The 19166-nt window shown below is 27.8% G+C and overlaps 3 protein-coding genes across 5 annotated transcripts; 1 reads left to right on the forward strand and 2 right to left on the reverse strand.

Moving 5' to 3' along the window:
* Positions 1–56: 56 nt before the first annotated feature.
* LOC134836143 (AP-1 complex subunit gamma-1) lies at positions 57–11999 on the forward strand. 3 transcript variants are annotated; one of them, XM_063851375.1, is made up of 15 exons: positions 57–211; positions 2824–2885; positions 2969–3299; positions 3360–3598; positions 4617–4693; positions 5047–5064; positions 6804–6899; positions 7490–7650; positions 7709–8093; positions 8150–8360; positions 8426–8841; positions 9421–9804; positions 10463–10603; positions 10901–11008; positions 11071–11999. In XM_063851375.1, the coding sequence occupies exons 1-15, from the start codon at positions 144–146 to the stop codon at positions 11170–11172; spliced, it is 2799 nt and encodes a 932-aa protein (XP_063707445.1). In that variant the 5' UTR covers positions 57–143; the 3' UTR covers positions 11173–11999. The 3 variants fall into 3 exon arrangements, with proteins under 3 accessions (XP_063707445.1, XP_063707446.1, XP_063707447.1); XM_063851377.1 differs by lacking the exon at positions 57–211 and adding an exon at positions 2335–2747; XM_063851376.1 differs by lacking the exon at positions 5047–5064.
* Positions 12000–13405: 1406 nt separating this feature from the next.
* On the reverse strand, positions 13406–18974 carry LOC134834616 (chromosome transmission fidelity protein 8 homolog). The gene is made up of 2 exons (XM_063849349.1): positions 18836–18974; positions 13406–13891 (listed from the first exon to the last, which is right to left on the reverse strand). The coding sequence occupies exons 1-2, from the start codon at positions 18853–18855 to the stop codon at positions 13462–13464; spliced, it is 450 nt and encodes a 149-aa protein (XP_063705419.1). The 5' UTR covers positions 18856–18974; the 3' UTR covers positions 13406–13461.
* LOC134834746 (general transcription and DNA repair factor IIH helicase subunit XPB) lies at positions 15443–18728 on the reverse strand. Its single transcript, XM_063849504.1, has 2 exons — positions 18209–18728; positions 15443–17540 (listed from the first exon to the last, which is right to left on the reverse strand). Exons 1-2 carry the CDS (start codon positions 18565–18567, stop codon positions 15494–15496), a joined length of 2406 nt encoding a protein of 801 aa, XP_063705574.1. The 5' UTR covers positions 18568–18728; the 3' UTR covers positions 15443–15493.
* Positions 18975–19166: the final 192 nt, after the last annotated feature.

Genomic DNA, 19166 nt, shown 5'->3' on the forward strand with positions numbered 1-19166 from the left:
CAGTTGTCGTGGTAGCTTTTTTTTTGCCTTAGTTTTAATTTAGTTTAGAACGAATATTCCTCGAAAAAGCACTTTTTTAATTAATTTTCGGACAATTTTAGTTAATTTCGGTTCGAAACAAGGATAAATAACGGGTTGAAATCATGTCGAACGAAATGTATCCTTATTACGAGACGGATTGGAGCATATTGCCAGCAGAAGGAAATCGAAGGTGAATTCGTGGAATTGAAAACGTTGCATGTGAAAATAAATTAAATCCCATCAGAAACACGATTTTGATGATTTTTGTGAAAAAAAGTGACGTTTGATACTTGACAGGTGTCAAAAATGTTGAAATTTCGAAATAATTTTCAGTGAAATCTGTTAAAAATGAGTCAAAATAGTGAAAAATTTTATCTAAATTGAGAAAAATCTAAAAATTTGACGTTTATGGGAAACTGACAGTTGACAGATGTCAAAAAAAAATTAAATTTTTAAAATAATTTTAAGTGAAATTCGGTTAAATTAAAGTTGTGGTGAAAAAACTAAATTGAATTTTGGGTCAAAATGAAAAAAAAATCAAAATTTGATATTTAAAAAAAATGACTCTTGACAGGTGTCATTAAAAGATGAAAATTTTAAATAATGAATTCTTATTAATTTTTAAGCTTTGTGAAAAATTTAAGAAAAATTAGGTCTAAATTTTGATAAAAGATGAAAATGAGAAAAACTCAAAATTTGACGTTTCTCATTAGAAAAATTTCTCATTTCTGACACTTGACAAATGTCAAAAAAATTCAAATTCTTAAAATAAATAATTTTAAGTAAAAATTAAGTTAAAATTGAAATTTTGGTGAAAAAATGAAGTCAAAATTTAGATCAAAATGAGAAAAAACTTAAAATTTTATATTTAAAAAAAATTACACTTGACAGGTGTCAAAAAGCTTAAAATTTTAAAAAATTTTGATAAAATTTTTAAATTTTTGTGAAAAATGCAATGAAAATTAGGTCGTAATGTAGTTCAAAAGTCAAAATAACATAACTTAAATTTCTTATTAAAAAATTTTAAATTTTTGACACATGACAGATGTCAATTAAAAATTTGGATTCAATTTTAAAAAATATTTTTATAAATATTTAAAGTTCTGTCGAAAACAAAGTAAAATGTGAAGTAAGTTTATATTTTGATGAATTTGGTGAAAAAAAAGTGACGTTTGAATTATGACAGGTGTCAAAAAAATTAAGTGAAGGTCTGTTAGAATTTAATTTTTAGTGAACAAATTAAGTCTTAAATTGGTTAATATCAGAAAAAACTCTAAATTTTACGTTTTTTTCTCAAACTCAACAGTTGACACTTGTCAAAAAAATTCGTTTTGATTGTAACATTTAATTAATGACAGATGTCAAAAGATTTTAAAATAATTTAGTATTGTGAAAAGCTAATTTTTTTTTAAAAATTTTATTTAAAAATTAAATTAAATTTTTTTAGACTTTAATTTGAATTTTAAATTTTGAATTAAAATTTGACATTTCTAAAAAACTGACAGTTGACAGACGTCAAATCAAAAAATATTAAAAAATTTGCTGAAGAATTTGGAAAGTTTTAAATTTAATTTTTTTGTGACTTTAAACATCAATAATTTTAATTTCTAAAAAACAAAATTTAGAAAAGAAAATTATTTGACTTTTCATAAAATTAGACAAATTTATATTTAAAAAAATCATCTTAAATATTTTTAATGGCTTCTTTCCAAAATCAGAAATTTAAGCTCAAAATTTTTATTCTAAAAAAAGTAAGTTTGATAGAATGAAAATAAATTGACATCCGTCAAAAATTTGTTAAAAAATTTAAATGTTTGAAGTTTTTGGAAATTGTTAAAGTTTTTGCCAAAACAAGTTTTTTTCAAAATATTGACAAATTTTTTATTTTAATTAATAGAACTCAAATAAAAATTTAAAAATTATTAAAATTGAATTCTTTGAAAAGTTATCCATTAATTTTATGAATTAAAAAATTTTTTTTCAAATTTTCAAAAATTTAATATTTTTATTTTTAAAATTTTTGAAAGTTCAAAAAAAAACTTTTCATGATAAAAAAAAGTAATTTTGATGTATCAAAAATAAAATCTTTTAATTTTTGAATTATTTTTTTAAAAAAATTTGATTTTTAAAAGATTTTTTTTATAAAATTGTTGCAAAAAATTCAAAAAATTTTAAAAAATCGTTCAAAAACTTGCATTTAAACCTTGTATAAAATTGTACAACTTTTCAATCACATCCAACTTTCTTGCACAATTGTCCAATCCCAACTCGAATTCAACTTACCGCTGTCACAACTTCCCCAATTGAAACCTGGGCACATTGTATCAAAGAAGGTTGACACGAAAATAGAAAAAAAAAACAATTTAAACTAAATTTCGCGTAATTAATAGGCTGTTTTTCACATTTCCATTGATTTTAGTTACTAATTGAGTGTATCCTTTGTTCGTTTAACCACACAACACGCCGCATTTCCACCTCGAAAAAGTGAAAAGTTTTGTGCAAGTGGCTCATTACGTCGCTACATACGAGAACAGAAGGCGAAAAAAAAGAAACCTGGATGACAGACTGAAAATTTCGTGTCATCAAATTCTTGAATTTTCCTTTTTTACTTGCATTTCCGTTGTTTTTTTCGTTTTCTGTGGTCGTGCGTGAACTGAAAAAAGACATCTACATTCCAAAAGACAAAATTTTTCATCAGAAATCGTCAAAATGAGTGTTTCTGAAGGGTAAAGTGCATGCAAAAGTTAACTCCACGACGACATTTGTTTAATTAATTCCCGTTTTTGTGCGTTTCTAACACAGATTTAATCCCGCATTTAACATGGCCACGATACGGCAAGCAATAAATGAGACAATTGACCGAGGTACTTGTCCAAATGCGAAATTTTCGTCGCTCACATATGCTAACGAACGACATTTTCTCTTCTCTTTCATGCACGGAATGCAGTACGGATGCCGACACCCACACGTTTGCGGGACTTGATACGACAAATACGCGCGGCACGGACCGCCGCCGAGGAGCGGGCTGTCGTAAATCGCGAATGTGCCTACATCCGAAGCACTTTTCGCGAGGAGGACTCCGTTTGGCGTTGTCGCAACATCGCAAAACTCCTGTACATTCACATGTTGGGCTATCCGGCGCATTTTGGGCAGCTCGAATGTCTGAAATTGACAGCCAGTGCTCGTTTCACGGACAAGAGAATTGGATATTTGGGCGCCATGTTGCTGCTCGACGAACGACAAGACGTTCATTTGCTCATTACGAATTGTTTGAAGAAGTAAGTACCTTGGATGATGACTCATAAGACGATTTTTAATGCAAAATAATTTCTCGTTAGTGACCTAAATTGCCCCACGCAGTTCGTGGTTGGCTTGGCGTTGTGCACTTTGGGTGCGATTGCGTCTCCGGAGATGGCTCGTGACTTGGCTGGCGAAGTGGAGCGACTAATGAAGTCCCCGAATGCTTATATTAGGAAGAAGGCGGCGTTGTGTGCGTTTCGGGTGATTAGACGTGTGCCGGAGTTGATGGAAATTTTCCTGCCAGCGACGCGTTCTTTGCTCACGGAGAAGAATCATGGTGAGAATTTTGATTTTTTGGGGTTTTTTATTCGTGGAATGAGAATGACGTCACAATTTTTTAAGAAAAATTTTAATTTTTGACTTTTTTGGTGATAAATTTTAGTGAAAATTAAACAAAATTAATTAAAAATTGCTTAAAACTCGAAATTTTAGTAAAAAAATTTTCACAAAAATAATATTTTTGTAACAATTTGAAGAGATTTATATCAAAATTGACAGAAAATTATTAAAAATTGTTCAAATTTCATATTTTTGCTTCAAAATATTTTAGATTTAATTTAATTTTTTCAAGATTTTTGTATTTTAAAGGATCTTTAGTTCAAAAATTCTTAAATTTTAATTAAAAATGACAAAAATCCTTTGAAATCATTAAAAAAGTTTAAATTTTAGATAAATTGTTGGATTAAAATCTAAAATTATTGCATTTTAAAAATTATTTTTGAACAAATCTTTTAAGAATTTAAAAAAAGTCCCATAAAATTTGTTTAAAATTGAAATTTTTTTGGAAGTATATAAAAATTGAGTACCAAAAAATTTCTAAAATTATTAAAAAATTTCTGAAATTATTAAAAAATTAAATTTATGAAAAAAAATTTAAAATTTTAGCGTTTTGAAGATTGTTCTAACAAAAATTTTACCAAATACCTTAAAAAATTATGTAAAAAAAAAAAATTTTATGAAAATAATTGGACAAAATTCGCAATTTCTTTAAAAAAACTAAATTTTTATATTTTTTTGATTTTTTAAAAAATTATTTAAAATTTTTTTTAGTCGAAAATAATTTTAAAAAAATTTTTATAGGTCTTAGATTGAAATTTTTGTAAAATTTGTTCACAAAAAACCAATATTTTTTTTAAATTCAAGATTTTTTAATCAAAAATAATTAAAATTCATAAAAAAAAAAAAAAAATAAATTTCTGTAAAAATTGTGACAATTTCTCATTTTATTGCATTTTATAAACTTGCCTTGAGCCATTAAAAACTTTTTTAATTAAAATTAAATTTTTTATTTACAGGAATTTTAATCACTGGCGTAACTCTCATCACGGAAATGTGCGAGCACAGTCCCGATACGTTGGCTCATTTCAAAAAGGTAAAAAAATATTCTTAAAAACCAAAAAAATTTGCATCCCCCATCGTTCTTTATATTTGACTTGCAAGGATAGTTCCTTAGAAAATTAGTTAATTTTGGCAGTGAAAAAAAAAGTGGAGTGGCTTGTGTTCAAGTTGTGTTTTTGAGAATCCAAAAGGTCCTTGCATCACTTTCTCATAATTTCCTTTTTTTTAATTTTATTTTAAACTAATTAACACTTTTATTTCCGATATTTTCCATAAAAAAAATTCATGTTAAACACCTGTATGCCAAAAAACCCATAAAAAACCTAAAAAAAAATAAACCGACACACACAAAACCATAAATTAATAAAAATAAAACCAATAATGCAGGACACGGGAAGCAGAGAGGTATGAATTATTAATAGATAAATAATAATAATAAATGAAACTGCTTCTACTCTATACTCAACTAATTCTATCAAATTCACTGTTCTTGTCTATTAAATGTCTATAAATTGCTGTGTAGATAGCAAGCATTCTTCTTTTTTGAACAGAAAATAATTTTTTTTTGAATAAATCAAGTGTCTACGTAATGTTTTTTGATTAAAAGTGTCGCTCTGTTGATTTTTTCGTATCAAATATTTACACAATCACGATATTTGTACGATACAAAGCAAAACACTCCAACCAGCATTTTCTTCTAGAGTTTAATTATCAAGTTTTATTGAAAGAGGCAGGTGCAATACGGGGAAATGTTTCATGTTTCATTAAAAAATTTTGCTTTTAATTTAAATTTCTTAATTTTTTTCAACAAAATTTTTGATAAAAATACAAAATTTTTAATTTTTGTTTGTAGAAAACGTTAAAAAAGTATTAAAACTTTTAAAAATAAAATTTTTCAATTTTTTGAGATTTTATTGAAAAATTCGTAAAATGTCAATTCAAAAATTGTTCGTTAAAAGTTTGAAAATATTTTTTATTTATTTTACCAAGTGATAATTTCTGACATTTTTGAAATAAAAATATTTCAAAAAATTATAATTTTAACTATATTTTTACTTAAATTTAGTTTAGAAATTATTTATAAAATTTAAAAAAAAATCGTAAATTAATTCTGAAAAAATATTTAGAATTTTATAAAAAAAAAAATTAAAAAATATTTTTTTTAAATTCAAAATTTTTTAAGATATAAAAATTTAATTTATTAAATTATTAATTATAATAATTAAAATAAAAATAATTTTTTTGAAGAATTTTGATTCAAAAATTTGAAAAAAAATCAAAAATAAAAATTTTAACAAGAAATTTATCTAAAAAAAATTTATAAAATTAATTCTTTTTTATTTAAATAAATATTAAATTTTAAACTTACAGATTTGCCAATTTGTTCAAAATTTTAATAAAAGTATTAGTTTTGAAATTTTAATAAGAAAAATTTACCAAAAAAAAAATTTTTTTTTAAGAATTTATTATAAAAAAATTTGAAAAAATCATAAATCAAGTCAAAAATTTGTAAAAAAAATGTTTAATTTTGAATTTTGATAAAAATTTGCCGTTTTTGATTGAAATTTCGTAAATACCATTTCAAAAAAAAATTAATTTAAAAAATTTGAAAATCGCCCTTTCACTAATTCAAACATAAAATAAAATTTAAAAAATTTTTTTTTTAACATGAAACATTTTTTCTCATTGCACCTGCCCAACTTACCATATTAATAGATAGATGACTTTGTTACTGTTTCAGATTGTTTATTAAATTGATATGCATGTCGCTTCTGTATTTATGAATATCTTTGCTTATCATGATAAATTTTTGATTTTATAGAATTTTGTTCATTGAGTTCGTTCAATGGAGCATAAAACAGGCTTTTGTTCAATTTTTGAATATTTAAAAAAAAAAAAAATTTCCATGCACACAATCATGGCACATGCACGTAAATTTTTAATTGCACTTCAATATAAAAATTCACATAGGCACAAAATAAAGCCCGTTGATGTTCTTTACATAGAAATTGTAGTCGTTTGTCTGTAGTTTTTTTTGTCGTGTCCCATCACTCTTCCGTGTGTCTCTTCGTGCTCACTCGAGTTATACAGCGACAACTGACCTACTTTGCGTCCGTTTTAACGAATAATTTATGTTTCCGCAGATCGTCCCGAACCTCGTCCGCATACTGAAAAACTTAATTTTGGCCGGATATTCGCCGGAACACGATGTGAGCGGTATTAGTGATCCATTTTTGCAGGTAAGTCTAAAATTTTTTTTAAAACCCGAAAATTTAATAAAAAAAAAAAAAAAAAAAAAATTAAAAAAAAGAAAATTTCTACAAAAATTTTTTTGAATTATTTTTTTTTTATTTTTTAATTTAAATTTTTAAATAAAAATTATTTTTTAATAAAATATTTTTTTATAAAAATTTATTTTTGAATAAAAATAATTAAAATTATTTTTTTTCTAAAATTATAAATAATTTAAAAAAAATTAAATAAAAAACTGAAAAAAAAAGAATTATAATTTTTAAAAAAATGTTTGAAGCGTTTGTTTTTTAAAAAAATTAATATTTTCTAAAATTTTTTCAGAAAATTTCTTTAAATATTTTTTTATATTTAATTTTTTGACTTTTATTTTTTTTTATTTGAAAAGAATGATTTTTTTTAAAATTAGCAAATATTAAAGCAAAAACCTTAAAATTAAAAAAAAATAAAAATTATTTTGAAAAGTGGAATTTTATATGAAAAAGTATTTCAAAATTTTTTGAAAAAAAATTATTTGGGACAAAAACTTCGAAATAAATTTAAAATTGATAAAAATTATTAATGAAAAAAATTTTTTTAGGTGAAAATTCTCCGTTTGCTTCGTATTTTGGGACATAATGATGCCGATGCATCCGAAGCGATGAACGACATTTTAGCGCAAGTCGCTACCAACACAGAAACGAGTAAAAATGTGGGCAACACAATTTTATACGAAACCGTTTTGTCGATTATGGACATCAAGTAAGCCCGTTTTTGACAAAAAATCAATCAAAAATTAATTTTTCCTCATTTTTTTTAGATCCGAAGGCGGTTTGCGTGTCCTCGCTGTCAACATTCTCGGTCGCTTCTTGTTGAACAGCGACAAAAATATTCGTTACGTTGCTCTAAATACCCTTTTGCGGACCGTTCAAGCGGATATTTCGGCTGTGCAACGTCACCGAAGCACAATTCTCGAATGCTTGAAGGACCCGGACGTGTCAATTCGTCGTCGTGCAATGGAATTGTCCTTTGCACTGATAAATGCTCAAAATATTCGTACTATGGTTAAGGAGTTGTTGATTTTCCTCGAAAAGGCAGATTCGGAGTTTAAGGCGCAAGTTAGTAGTCGCATGGTTTTGTCGGCAGAACGATTTGCGCCAACGATTCGCTGGCATCTGGATACGTTGTTGAGTGTTTTGTTAGCGGTAAGTTCCGAAAAAGGATGAAAATTTGACGAAAATTGATGAATTTTTGATTTTAGGCGGGAAATTACGTGAGAGATGATGTTATTTCATCCACAATTCAGCTAATTTCGAGTAGTCCGCCTGTGGAGCAGGGATATTTTGCACTGAAATTGTGGGAAGCGCTTCAAACTCACAAAGATTGCGAAAGTAAGCAACCGCTGATTCAAGTGGCGTTCTGGACAATGGGCGAATATGGCGATTTGATGATGAACGGGGAGAGGATAGAAGGTAAAAATTCATTTTTTCCTCAAAATTCCCGATTTTTTTCATTAAAATCGATTTTTTTCTTGTAGAATTAGACCGTCCAACGGAAACCGACTTATTGGATTTCTACCAAAAAGTTTTGTGGTCACCGCAAGTGTCGACAATTAGCAAACAATATGCTCTGATGTCATTGGCGAAGCTCAGTACGAGACTAAATCCGTGTCCAAATGAAATTCAGTCGATGATTGTTTCCTTCAGCTCTCATTTGAACGTCGATTTGCAGCAGCGTGGCATCGAATTTTCGCAACTATTTCGGGATTACAACAATTTGAGGCCTGCATTGCTCGAAAAAATGCCGCCGATGCAGCTCAACAAGGCAAATGGCAATGGAGTGTCGTCTGACGACAGCACGAGTGGTCCAGATTTGATCGAAACGGAAGTTTCGGGAGAAGAATCGCTCATTGGCGGCGGTGTTTCAGTGAAGTCATCAGGACCAAGTGACTCGGTAAGTAATGAAAATTAATTTTTTTGATAAAATTGAAGTTTTTTGATTAAAAATTAAAATTTTCTTATCAAAGATTGAAATTTTTTGATTAAAATTGAAATTTTTTGACTAAAATTTTACTTTTTTTTACCAAAAATATTTTTTTTTATTTAAAATTTCAAATTTTTAATCAATTATTTCCCTTTTTTCATTAAAAAAATAATTTTTTTTTGCAAATTTTTTAATTTTTGACTAAAATTTTCATTAATTCTTATCAAAAAATTTTTTTTTCTCAAAATTTTAATTTTTTAATTAAAAAAACTCGAAAAAATTCCATGAGACTTGATTTATTTACGAAAAATTATTTTCTTGATCAATAATTTTAATTATTTCATTAAAAATTAATTTAAATTAATTAAAAATTACTATTTTTATCAAAAATTAAATTTTTTCTCGAAAATTAGAATTTTTTTTGACTAAACTAAAAAAAATTTCCAAAAATAGATATTTTTCAAAAAAAAAAAAAAAAAAAAAAAAAATTTAAAATTTTCCTAAAAATTAATTTTTTTTTAACCAAAACTTTAAATTTTTCTTCCGTAGAATATTTTGCTGGACCTCTTGGGTGGCAACGACGAACCAAGCAGTATTCCAAATGTTCCAAATACGACAAATAACAATACGATCAACAGCAGTAAATCAAATAATCAAGATCTACTAGACTTATTGGGTGGCCTTGATTTGTCGGCACCATCGGATGCCGCATCGACAACGACGATAATGCCACCGCAAGCAACGCCCACGATGATACAATCGCCTCTGGACTCGCTCGTGGGCCTCGGAGGACTTTCGTCGCCCGTAACTGCGGTGCCCGATAGTAGTAGCAACAACGTTGACGGATTGCTGGTGAACAATTTATTAGGCGGACAACAAAATAACGTAACGAGTACCGATATTTTGGATGATTTTACTAATTTCAACCAAGAAGTGAGTTTTTCTTTGAAAATTTGTTAATTTAAAATTTTTTCAATTAATAATTTAATTTTATTTAAATAATTAATTAAATTAAATCAAATTAATTTTTTAAAAATTAAATTTTAAATATTTTTATGAAAATTTTTATTTAAAAAAAATAATTGATTGATTAATTAATTTTTTTTTTAAATATTTTTTAAAATTAAATATTTAATTAAAAATTTTAATTTTATATTTTAATTTTTAAAAAATATTTTTTTTAATTAAATTTTTAATTCATTCAACCTAAATAGTTTATTTTTTATTAAAATTAATTAAATTAATTTTAAATATTTCAAAAATATATTTTTTTAATTATTATTCAGAATTATTTTTTTTTATTAATTAATTTCGTTTTAAATTAAATTTAATATAATTTTAAAAAATCGATAAAAATAATTTTAATTAAATAAAAATTAATTTATTATTTTTTAGACCAAATATTCAATTAAAATTTTTATTTTCATTTTTTAGTCAAATATTAAAAATATTTATTTTAATTAAATATTTAATTCTTAATAAAATTAATTAATTAAAAATTAAATTTAATCAATTTTTTATAAAAAAAATTTTAATTTAAAAAAATTCATAATTTTTCAAAAATATTTTTTTTTTAATTTTTTCCCAACAGACAACGTTGCCAAAAATCACAGCATTCAATAAAAATGGCATTTTAGTTGATTTACTACCACGCAAGGGTGCCGATTGCCTCACGATAGTTATGACAGCGACAAACAGTTCGTTGAATACCTTAGAGCAATATCTATTTCAAGTAAGTGAATCCACTTTTAACCACTGGTTTGGTCCGTGACTTCGGTTCCGAAGGTCGCGCGTTCAAATCCCGCCGCCATTCGAGCAAACTAGAGTCGCTGGATGAGTGTCAAAAATGACTTTTCCAGTGCTTTTTCACATGCCTCGAAGAGTAAAACCTACTTTCGCACATACAAAACCCAGTATTTCACTAAAAATAGTACTGCGGCGTGATCCTCCTTAACGGGAGGCTTGTGAAAGTAACATTTTTTGCACCAAAAAATTTCGTGATTTTATCATTTTTTGTCTTTTCCCGCAGGTGGCAGTTCCTAAAAGCTTCACACTTCAAATGTTATCGCCATCGGGCACTGAATTACCGCCCGGCGGCAACATAACTCAGGAAATGAAGATCACAAGTAATGCCAAGGTACGTCATTTGCTCTACTTTACCGACTTTTTTCTCATATTCGCTTCGTGTTTTTATTTTAGGCTGTTCTGCGGATGAGACTGCGATTGTCTTACGTGTCGGAAGGGAGTCCCGTGCTCGAGCAAACTGAAGTTAGCGGCTTTCCGGATGACGTTTTCGAATGATGATCTATTGGCAGTCATTAAAAAAGTTTTTTTTATGAGAGAAATCGTTAAAATTTATTTTATTCCTTAAGTTTAGCATGTTATGATTATCATTTATATCTCTATCTAACTACACGTTAAAAGAATTTTATTACTACGAAAAAAGTGAAAAAAAAACTAATAATAATTGTAAAAATTAATTTAAAAAAAAAATATTAAATATATATCAAGTAGATAAAATTTAACAAAAAATATCGACTACGAAGCAAAATGAAAGAAAAATAGAAAAAAAAGAATAGAATGTAAAAAAAAAACGGAAGTAGGGTGACATTTTTAACCGCGCGTGCTTCTTTTTTTAAGTTATTTTCGCTTTTTAAGCATTTTATAACGCATGCAAGCCTTACAAAAATAACTCTCTTGTAAATTTATGTGGTAGAAAGTTTTTCTTTTATTATTTCTCGAGCTAAAAAAATGCAGCACTCAAAAATTAGGTCATTACCGGATTACTTAGCTAACGTAAGGACATTAAATTAGCGCATATTTATATACAACAAGAACAATAGGAGAGTCCATTATTTATGGGGTGGGTTCCTTAATGATTTTGACAGTTAAAGTTTTTGACAGTGTCACTTAGTGTTACTTTTTTTTAATAAAATTATAATTTTAAGGCGATTTTTAGTTAATTTTTGATATTTTTAGTTAAAAGTTTTAAAATCTAGAGATTTTTTATCAAAATTTATTTAAATTTTGACATTTAAAATATTGACCTTTGACAGATGTCATAATTTTTTAATAATTTTCAATTTTAATCTTAATTTTTTGATTAAAATTTAGATTATAGATCATCTTTTTACATATATTTTTTGGTAAAAATGCTTAGAAATTTAAATTTTTGTGAAAAAATACTGAAATTTCGATATTTTTTATATTTTGACAGGTGTCAAAATTTTATACAAATGTCATTTTTAAATACTTTTTAATCTTATTCATTTAAAAATTTCTTTTTGAGTTTTTTTTAAAGAAATATTTGTTTAAGTTTAATTAAAGTGAAAATTTTGACATTTGAAACAATGACAGCTGTCAAAATTTTTACGAAAATTGATTTTTAAATAATCTTAAGGTTATTTTTGCAATTTTTTTTATTGATTTTCAAAAAAAAAAAAAAAATATTTAAGGCATAAATGACGTTCAAAAATTATCACATATCTAACTGTCAAATTTATAATAATTGACAGATGTCAAAATTTTTGCTCAAACTTCAATTTTGGGATATCTAAAAGTCCCAAATTGTCATTTAAATTAAAAAGATTGAATTAAAACCTAATTATTGGTCAAAATAATTTTTTAAAAGAAAGTTTGACATTTAATAAAAATGACAGCTGTCAAAATTTTCTTTAAAAACCAATTTTTTAAGTAATTTCAAATAAAATTTTTCATCAAATTTAATTTTTTAACTAAAATTTATTTAAAATTTTTTTAACAAAATGATTTTAGTAAAAATTTTGACATTTCTGAAATATGACAGCTGTCAAAATTTTCACTAAAATTAATTTTTTAATTATTTTTCAAGTATATTGTGCGTCAAAATTTCTGTTTTTAACTGAAATTCATTTGAAATTACTTCAAAAAATTATTTAAGTAAAAATTTGACATTTCTAAAAAAATTACAGCTGTCAAAATGTTAAATTAAATTATTTTTTTAAGTAATTTTAAAAACATTTTTTACTAAAATTTAATTTTTAATTAAAATTTATTCAAAATGACCTCAAAAATTTAAATTTTGAAAAATAAAATAAAAATCTGTCAAAAATTTTAACTGTAAAAAAAAAAAATTAACGAACTGACCCCTCAAGCTTTGTATTATACATTAAACGACCACATATATTTTTGTATCTATTGCATTAACGGCAAAAAAAAACGAATAATAATCCAACATAGGTAATGAATAAGTTTAACAAATAAGAGCCTCTAACAACCTCCGAGCATTTCGCGACCGACATTTCTATTCTAAATAAATTAAAGTACTTAATTTCCTTCATTTTTCATCTAAAATCATGAGAAAAAGGAAGAAAATCTAAATATATGGCAATATCACGACTTGAATTTGAAGAAAAATGAAACTTTCCTACTTTTTACCTTTGACGTGAATACACTGAATTCCGTTTTTGTTTTTTGTTGAACACTTTTTTGTATAAAATTTGCGATTAAATTTTATAAATAAAAAAATATTTAAGTTTATTGTATTGTATTATAATAAAAAAAATAAAAAATAATAAAGAGAAAATGATCAACATGTAATAAAAGTGAAATTCACACAGTTTTCGCCACATTTGCGATAATTGGCTTCGGACGAGCTTTAAAAATCAACTTTTTCTTGACAATCGCTCGCACAAAAAGTCCCGTTCGCACTTTTGTCTTGTGCTCGATGGCCACTGTGCAATCCAGCATCGTGCTGTCGTTGTGTTCCGTGGCATTCAAGAGACTTTCGACAGTTTCGTTGGGGTTTGGTTCCGTTGTCTTCAGCGGTTTGCGGATTCTTTCGAGTACGGCGAAGGGTTTTTCGATTTTTTGCTCCTTTCCGTGCAAAATGTGATGCCCAATGATGAGAATCGGTTGTCCGAACTTGGAGTACATCAAGTCGCCGATGAATTCGCCCTCCATTGAGTCGTTGTTGCGAGTTTCGAGATCGCCTTGCAGCTCGATGATGACCCATTCGGGTAGGCCTGTGTCGGGATTTGGACTGAAATGGAAGGATTTTGTGAGGAAAGTTATTTTATGGGACTAATTTTGAAATATTTTATGCAAAAAATGAGAAATATTGAAAAAGTTATAAAGCTTTCAAGACTTCAAAAAATTTTTAGAATGACATATGTCAAAAATTTCGATAAATTGAAAATTTCAAACAAATTTTTAAGAATTTTTTGTCATTTTTGGTTTAATAAAAAATCTTGAGTCCTTAAAATATATAATTTTTCAATAAATTTGATAAATTAAACTTGAAAATTCGTTAAAAATTAACAATCAATAAAATTTTTGACGTTTGTCATTTAAACAAAAAAATGTTTGACAGAAAATGTATGACATCTGTCAAATTTTGTAGTGAAAATATTTTTTTTTTAATTTTGAAGGCTCATAAATGTTTTTTTAAAACCAATAATGGCTAGAATTTTTAAAAATTTTAATGAATTTTTTGATTTTAACGAAATATTTGACATTTAAAAATTTTGAAATTTGAAAAAAAATTTATAACTGTCAAAAAAATCTTCAAAAATTTAAATTTTTGATGAAAAAAAGGAATTAAAAATTAATTTTCACATTAAAACATAAAAAAATATCCTTCTTCTTTAAAGTTTTTAAATTTTAGAAAAAAATCTGACATCTTTCTGCTTGTCGAAAAATTTGACAGTTGTCAAAATTTTTTGAAGTTTTCATAGTTTCAGCATTTTTGTATTTATCTAAGCAATTTTAAGAAACTTTCGATTTGATTTTGATCTTGAAAATCTAAAAATTTTAGTAAAAAATTCTATTTGTCACAGACAAAAATGACAGCTGTCAAAATTTTAGTAGAAAAGTCATATTTTATCGTATTTTGTACATTTTCAAAGCTTAAAATTCGATTATTTAGTAAATATTACCTAATATCACTAAAAAAGTTATAAAAACTTTTTTGAAATTGAAATTAAAAAAAAATTTTGACAGTTTCAAAATTTGACATATGTCAAAAATTTTGTTCACATTGAATTTTCAAGCAATTTTGAGTGATATTTGGTCATTTTTACTGAAAATGTCGAGTTTTAAGTCTTAAAAATGTACAAAATTTGAAATTTGTGCAAAAATTTTTGACAGCTGTCATTTTTTATTGTGACAAATAGATTTTTTTACCCAAATTTTTAGATTTTAAGATCAAAATACAGATATTTTAAACAAAATGAAATCGAAAGTTTCTTAAAATTGCTTAAAAATTCAATTTGAACAAAATTTTTGACATATGTCAAATTTTGAAACTGTCAAAATATTTTTTTTCATTTCAGTTTTAAAAAAGTTTTTATGACTTTTTTAGTGATATTAGGTAATATTTACTAAATAATCGAATTTTAAGCTTTGAAAATGTACAAAATACAATAAAATATGACTTTTCTACTAAAATTTTGACAGCTGTCATTTTTTTTCATGTGCAATATATAAAAGTTTACTAAAATTTTTAAAAATTTAGATCAAATTCATGTAATTTTTAACAGAAAAGTCGATTTTTATTAAAATTAAAGGGATTTTTCATTGAAAAAATTTAAAATTTAATAAAAAATTTTTATTTTGAACAAAAATTTTAATTTTCAACAAAATCTTATCCTCTAAACTTCTTGAAAAGCGGATGCAAATGCCCCTTATTCTTCTTAAACTCGTAATAAACGGCATCATCTGCCCCAGACATGGATCCCAATCCGCCTGCCCGCTTCGACGTTCCCGCTCTAAAGGGTCCTCCTTCGCCAATCGCTCTTTCCTCCTCACAATCCGCATCTGACGCTGCCAGCACTTGTTGCAACAGCTGCCCTTGCTCCTCTCGCGTTTTATAAAAAAGTTCCTGATCCTGATCCATTCCCGCCAAATGCGTAATAACCTTGTAACTGTACCCCTGATTCACCAAAAACCGCTGCCGCTTCCGCGAATAACTCATTTCGATGGTATCTTGTGACACGAGCGTATAAAAGAAGGCGTTATACTCTTCGGCAATTGCACCCTTCTTGGCACGCAAAATACGACCCAAACGCTGGGCCTCTTGACGTCGCGACCCGCCATGCGACGAAATCTGGATCAAAACGTTCGCTTCGGGCAAATCGAAACTCGTATCGGCGACTTTACTCACGAAAATTGTATTAACTTTCGGATTGAATTTGAAATTTTGTAGAATTTGGATCCGCTCGTTTTGCGACGTGGGCCCGTAAATGTAGGGTTTGTTCATTTTGATGGCGTAATGTTTCAGCGCGAAGACATTATCGCTAAAAACGATCGTTTTGTCGCCACGTCTCTCGTGGTAACGGATCAAAAATTGCGTCGAACGGAACTTTGAGGGGTTCATAACGTACAAAAGCATCTTTTTCGAGGTGCGAGTTTGCAAATATTCGCGATAGAATTCCGGTGACATGGGACACCAAACCTCAGCGCATTGAACTCGGGCGATATATCCGCGTTTTTGGAGCTCCAACCAGTTGGCTTCATACAATTTTGGGCCAATCAAGAAATTTAAATCGGCGATTTTGTCATCTTCACGCAGTAAAGTCGCGGTTAAGCCGAGTTTGCAGTGACTTTGGACCAAGGTCAAGACACGACGGAACATTTTTGCCGGAATTGTGTGTACCTCGTCCATTACCACGATGCCCCATTCTTGTTCCTGCAACCATCGCATCGTTTGTTCGGCCTCCCAGGACCTCTTTTGCGTATGAGTGATCATCGAGTATGTCGTTATGAGAATTCCCGAGCCCATTGGCTTATCTTTGGCATCCGAAGTGAAACGGCAAATCATGCTGTCATCTGCCGTGGACCACATTTTGAACTGTTGTTTCCATTGTTCGACCGAAACGCCGCTGTTACACAACACAAGAGCCCGTTTTCGCACGGTACAGACTGCGGTGACGCCAACTAAGGATTTTCCCGCCCCGCATGGCAAGACAATGACTCCCGAACGGGCACGACCATTCCCGAACATTTTACGCAAACTCTTTTCCTGATACGGACGAAGTACTGCTGCCGGTTTAAGATCTAAATTGATGTCGGGGTTCACGGTGTCATTACGAAAATCGTATTCCGCCAGCAGTGGATGCTCTATTTCGATGCAGCGTTTCTGGATTACCTCGATTTTTTCTTGGTTCACTTCGAACGAGACGGTTTTTAGGTTTGCTTCTTCTTCGTCGTCCTCGTTGTCGATTTTTTCGTAGAAATTTGTGATGTCATCGGGGACTGCAGGAGCAGCGGGAGTGTTTTCGGCATTTTCTTGAGGATTTTCGGGATTTGTGGCGCCAGGTGCGGGATTTGAGGTTTTTGCACCAAATGTGGGGACTCCTTTCTTGTCTAAGACGGTCGTGATGAAGCCGTCGCCTTTTTCTTCTTCTTCGGCGCTTCGTTTGAGACGACATTGTTGGATAACGGGGTCTTTAAGGAGTTTTTGGAGCACGTCGGGATGAGGACTTTCGACGAAATAGCGATTGTGTTTTAAAACGAGTTTGACTTTTCCGTAGGAGAGGGTGCATAAACGGATGAATTCGATGATGCCCTCGGGGATGGTCGTTTTGCTCAAGCGTTTTAGGTATTCGATGATGTCGTTGGTTTGTAGTCCTACGGAAACGGCGGCATATAAGCTGTAAGCTGTTAATTTGTATTCGTGGATGTGTTCGGGACTGAAAAAAATTAATAAAAAATTTAATTAATTAAAACTTTTTATACCTATAAAATTGGAATTTAATTAATCAAAATTTTTTTTAATTAATTAAAATTTAAAAAAAAATTAGAATTTATTTTGTTAAAATTTTTAAATAAAATTAAAATTTAATTCATTTAAATTTTTGAATAAAATTAGAATTTAATTCTTTTAAATTTTTAAATAAAATAAAATTTTAATTAATTAATTTTTTAAAGAAAATAAAAATTTAATTATAAAATTTAATTCATTTAAATTTTTGAATAAAATTAGAATTTAATTAATTAAAATTTTTAAATAAAATTAGAATTTAATTCGTTAAAATTTTAAATAAAATAAAATTTTTTAATTAATTTTTTTAAATAAAATAAAAATTTAATTCGTTAAAATTTCAAATAAAATAAAATTTTAATTAATTAATTTTTTTAAAGAAAATAAAAATTTAATTATAAAAAATTTTAGTAAAATTAAAATTTAATTTAGGTATTATTTTTTTTAAATCAAGTTAGAATTTAATAAATTAAAATTTTGAAATTAAATTAAAACTAAATTAATTAATTTTTTCAAATAAAAATTTCTTAAATTAATTTAATTAAAATTTAAATTTTCACAAATTTTATTAAAAAAAAAAAAAAATTAAAAACTCACCGACAAACCGGCTCCGAAATAGCAATCAAAAAATCATGAGCGTGCTTATAAACCGGCGAAAACGATTCCAAAAAGATGTGCCCGTTCGGAGCCACCCACAAAGGACGCGAAGCATTATCCGGCTTCAATTCCATCTGCGAGCGATAATCTTTCGCCCCATATTCGTCATCCTGCACGCCTTGGTCGTTCTCTTCGGCATTCGCTGTCGCAGCTCCCGGCACAAAAGTCGTGCTGTCGTTCGTGTCTTCCTCATCCAAGTAAGCTGCCGTTACATCATCTTCCGTTTTGCGTTTCTTGAAACTTTTGTCCGACGAGGACTTTCCCTCACGCTTTGACCCTTTTTTGTATGGAGGACCCATTTTGTGCTTTTTTTGAGGAAATTTCAAGTTTTTACGAGAAATCTAACACTTTCATTCGCGTCTTTGAGAGTCAGAGATCGAGTTTATCACAGAAAATTGATTTAAAGTGAAGTTTTTCAAAGCAAAATTTAAGAAATTCTTTGCCACGAAATACGTGCAACTCGAGCGATGGCGAAATTCAAAACAAATATTCCGACAATTGTAAGGTACGGAGGTTAAGTTTTTAAAAATTTGAAGTTTTGACCATTTTTAACATGATTTTACTTACGTTTCGACTATTATTGGCATTTTTAGGGATAAACTTAAAAATTTGAATTAAAATTAGGAATTAAAATTAAAAAATTCAATAAAATTGGAATTAAATAAGAAATTGGCGGATTTTAATCGGCAAAATATTAAAGCACTTGTGAGACGAATGGAAGTGATAATGGAAATCGCCACACGCTGCTTCATAAAATGAGATTAAAAATCCCGTTAAACTTGAATTTCAGAAAATTTTTAGGATTTTCCTGGATTTTTACTTCATTTTTGTTTATAAAGCATGAACAAACGTAGAATAATTTTTGAGAAATATTCAAAAATACTCTCCAGTCCTGAAA

This window comes from Culicoides brevitarsis, chromosome 3 (assembly GCF_036172545.1).
Source record: "Culicoides brevitarsis isolate CSIRO-B50_1 chromosome 3, AGI_CSIRO_Cbre_v1, whole genome shotgun sequence".
NCBI lineage: Eukaryota > Metazoa > Arthropoda > Insecta > Diptera > Ceratopogonidae > Culicoides > Culicoides brevitarsis.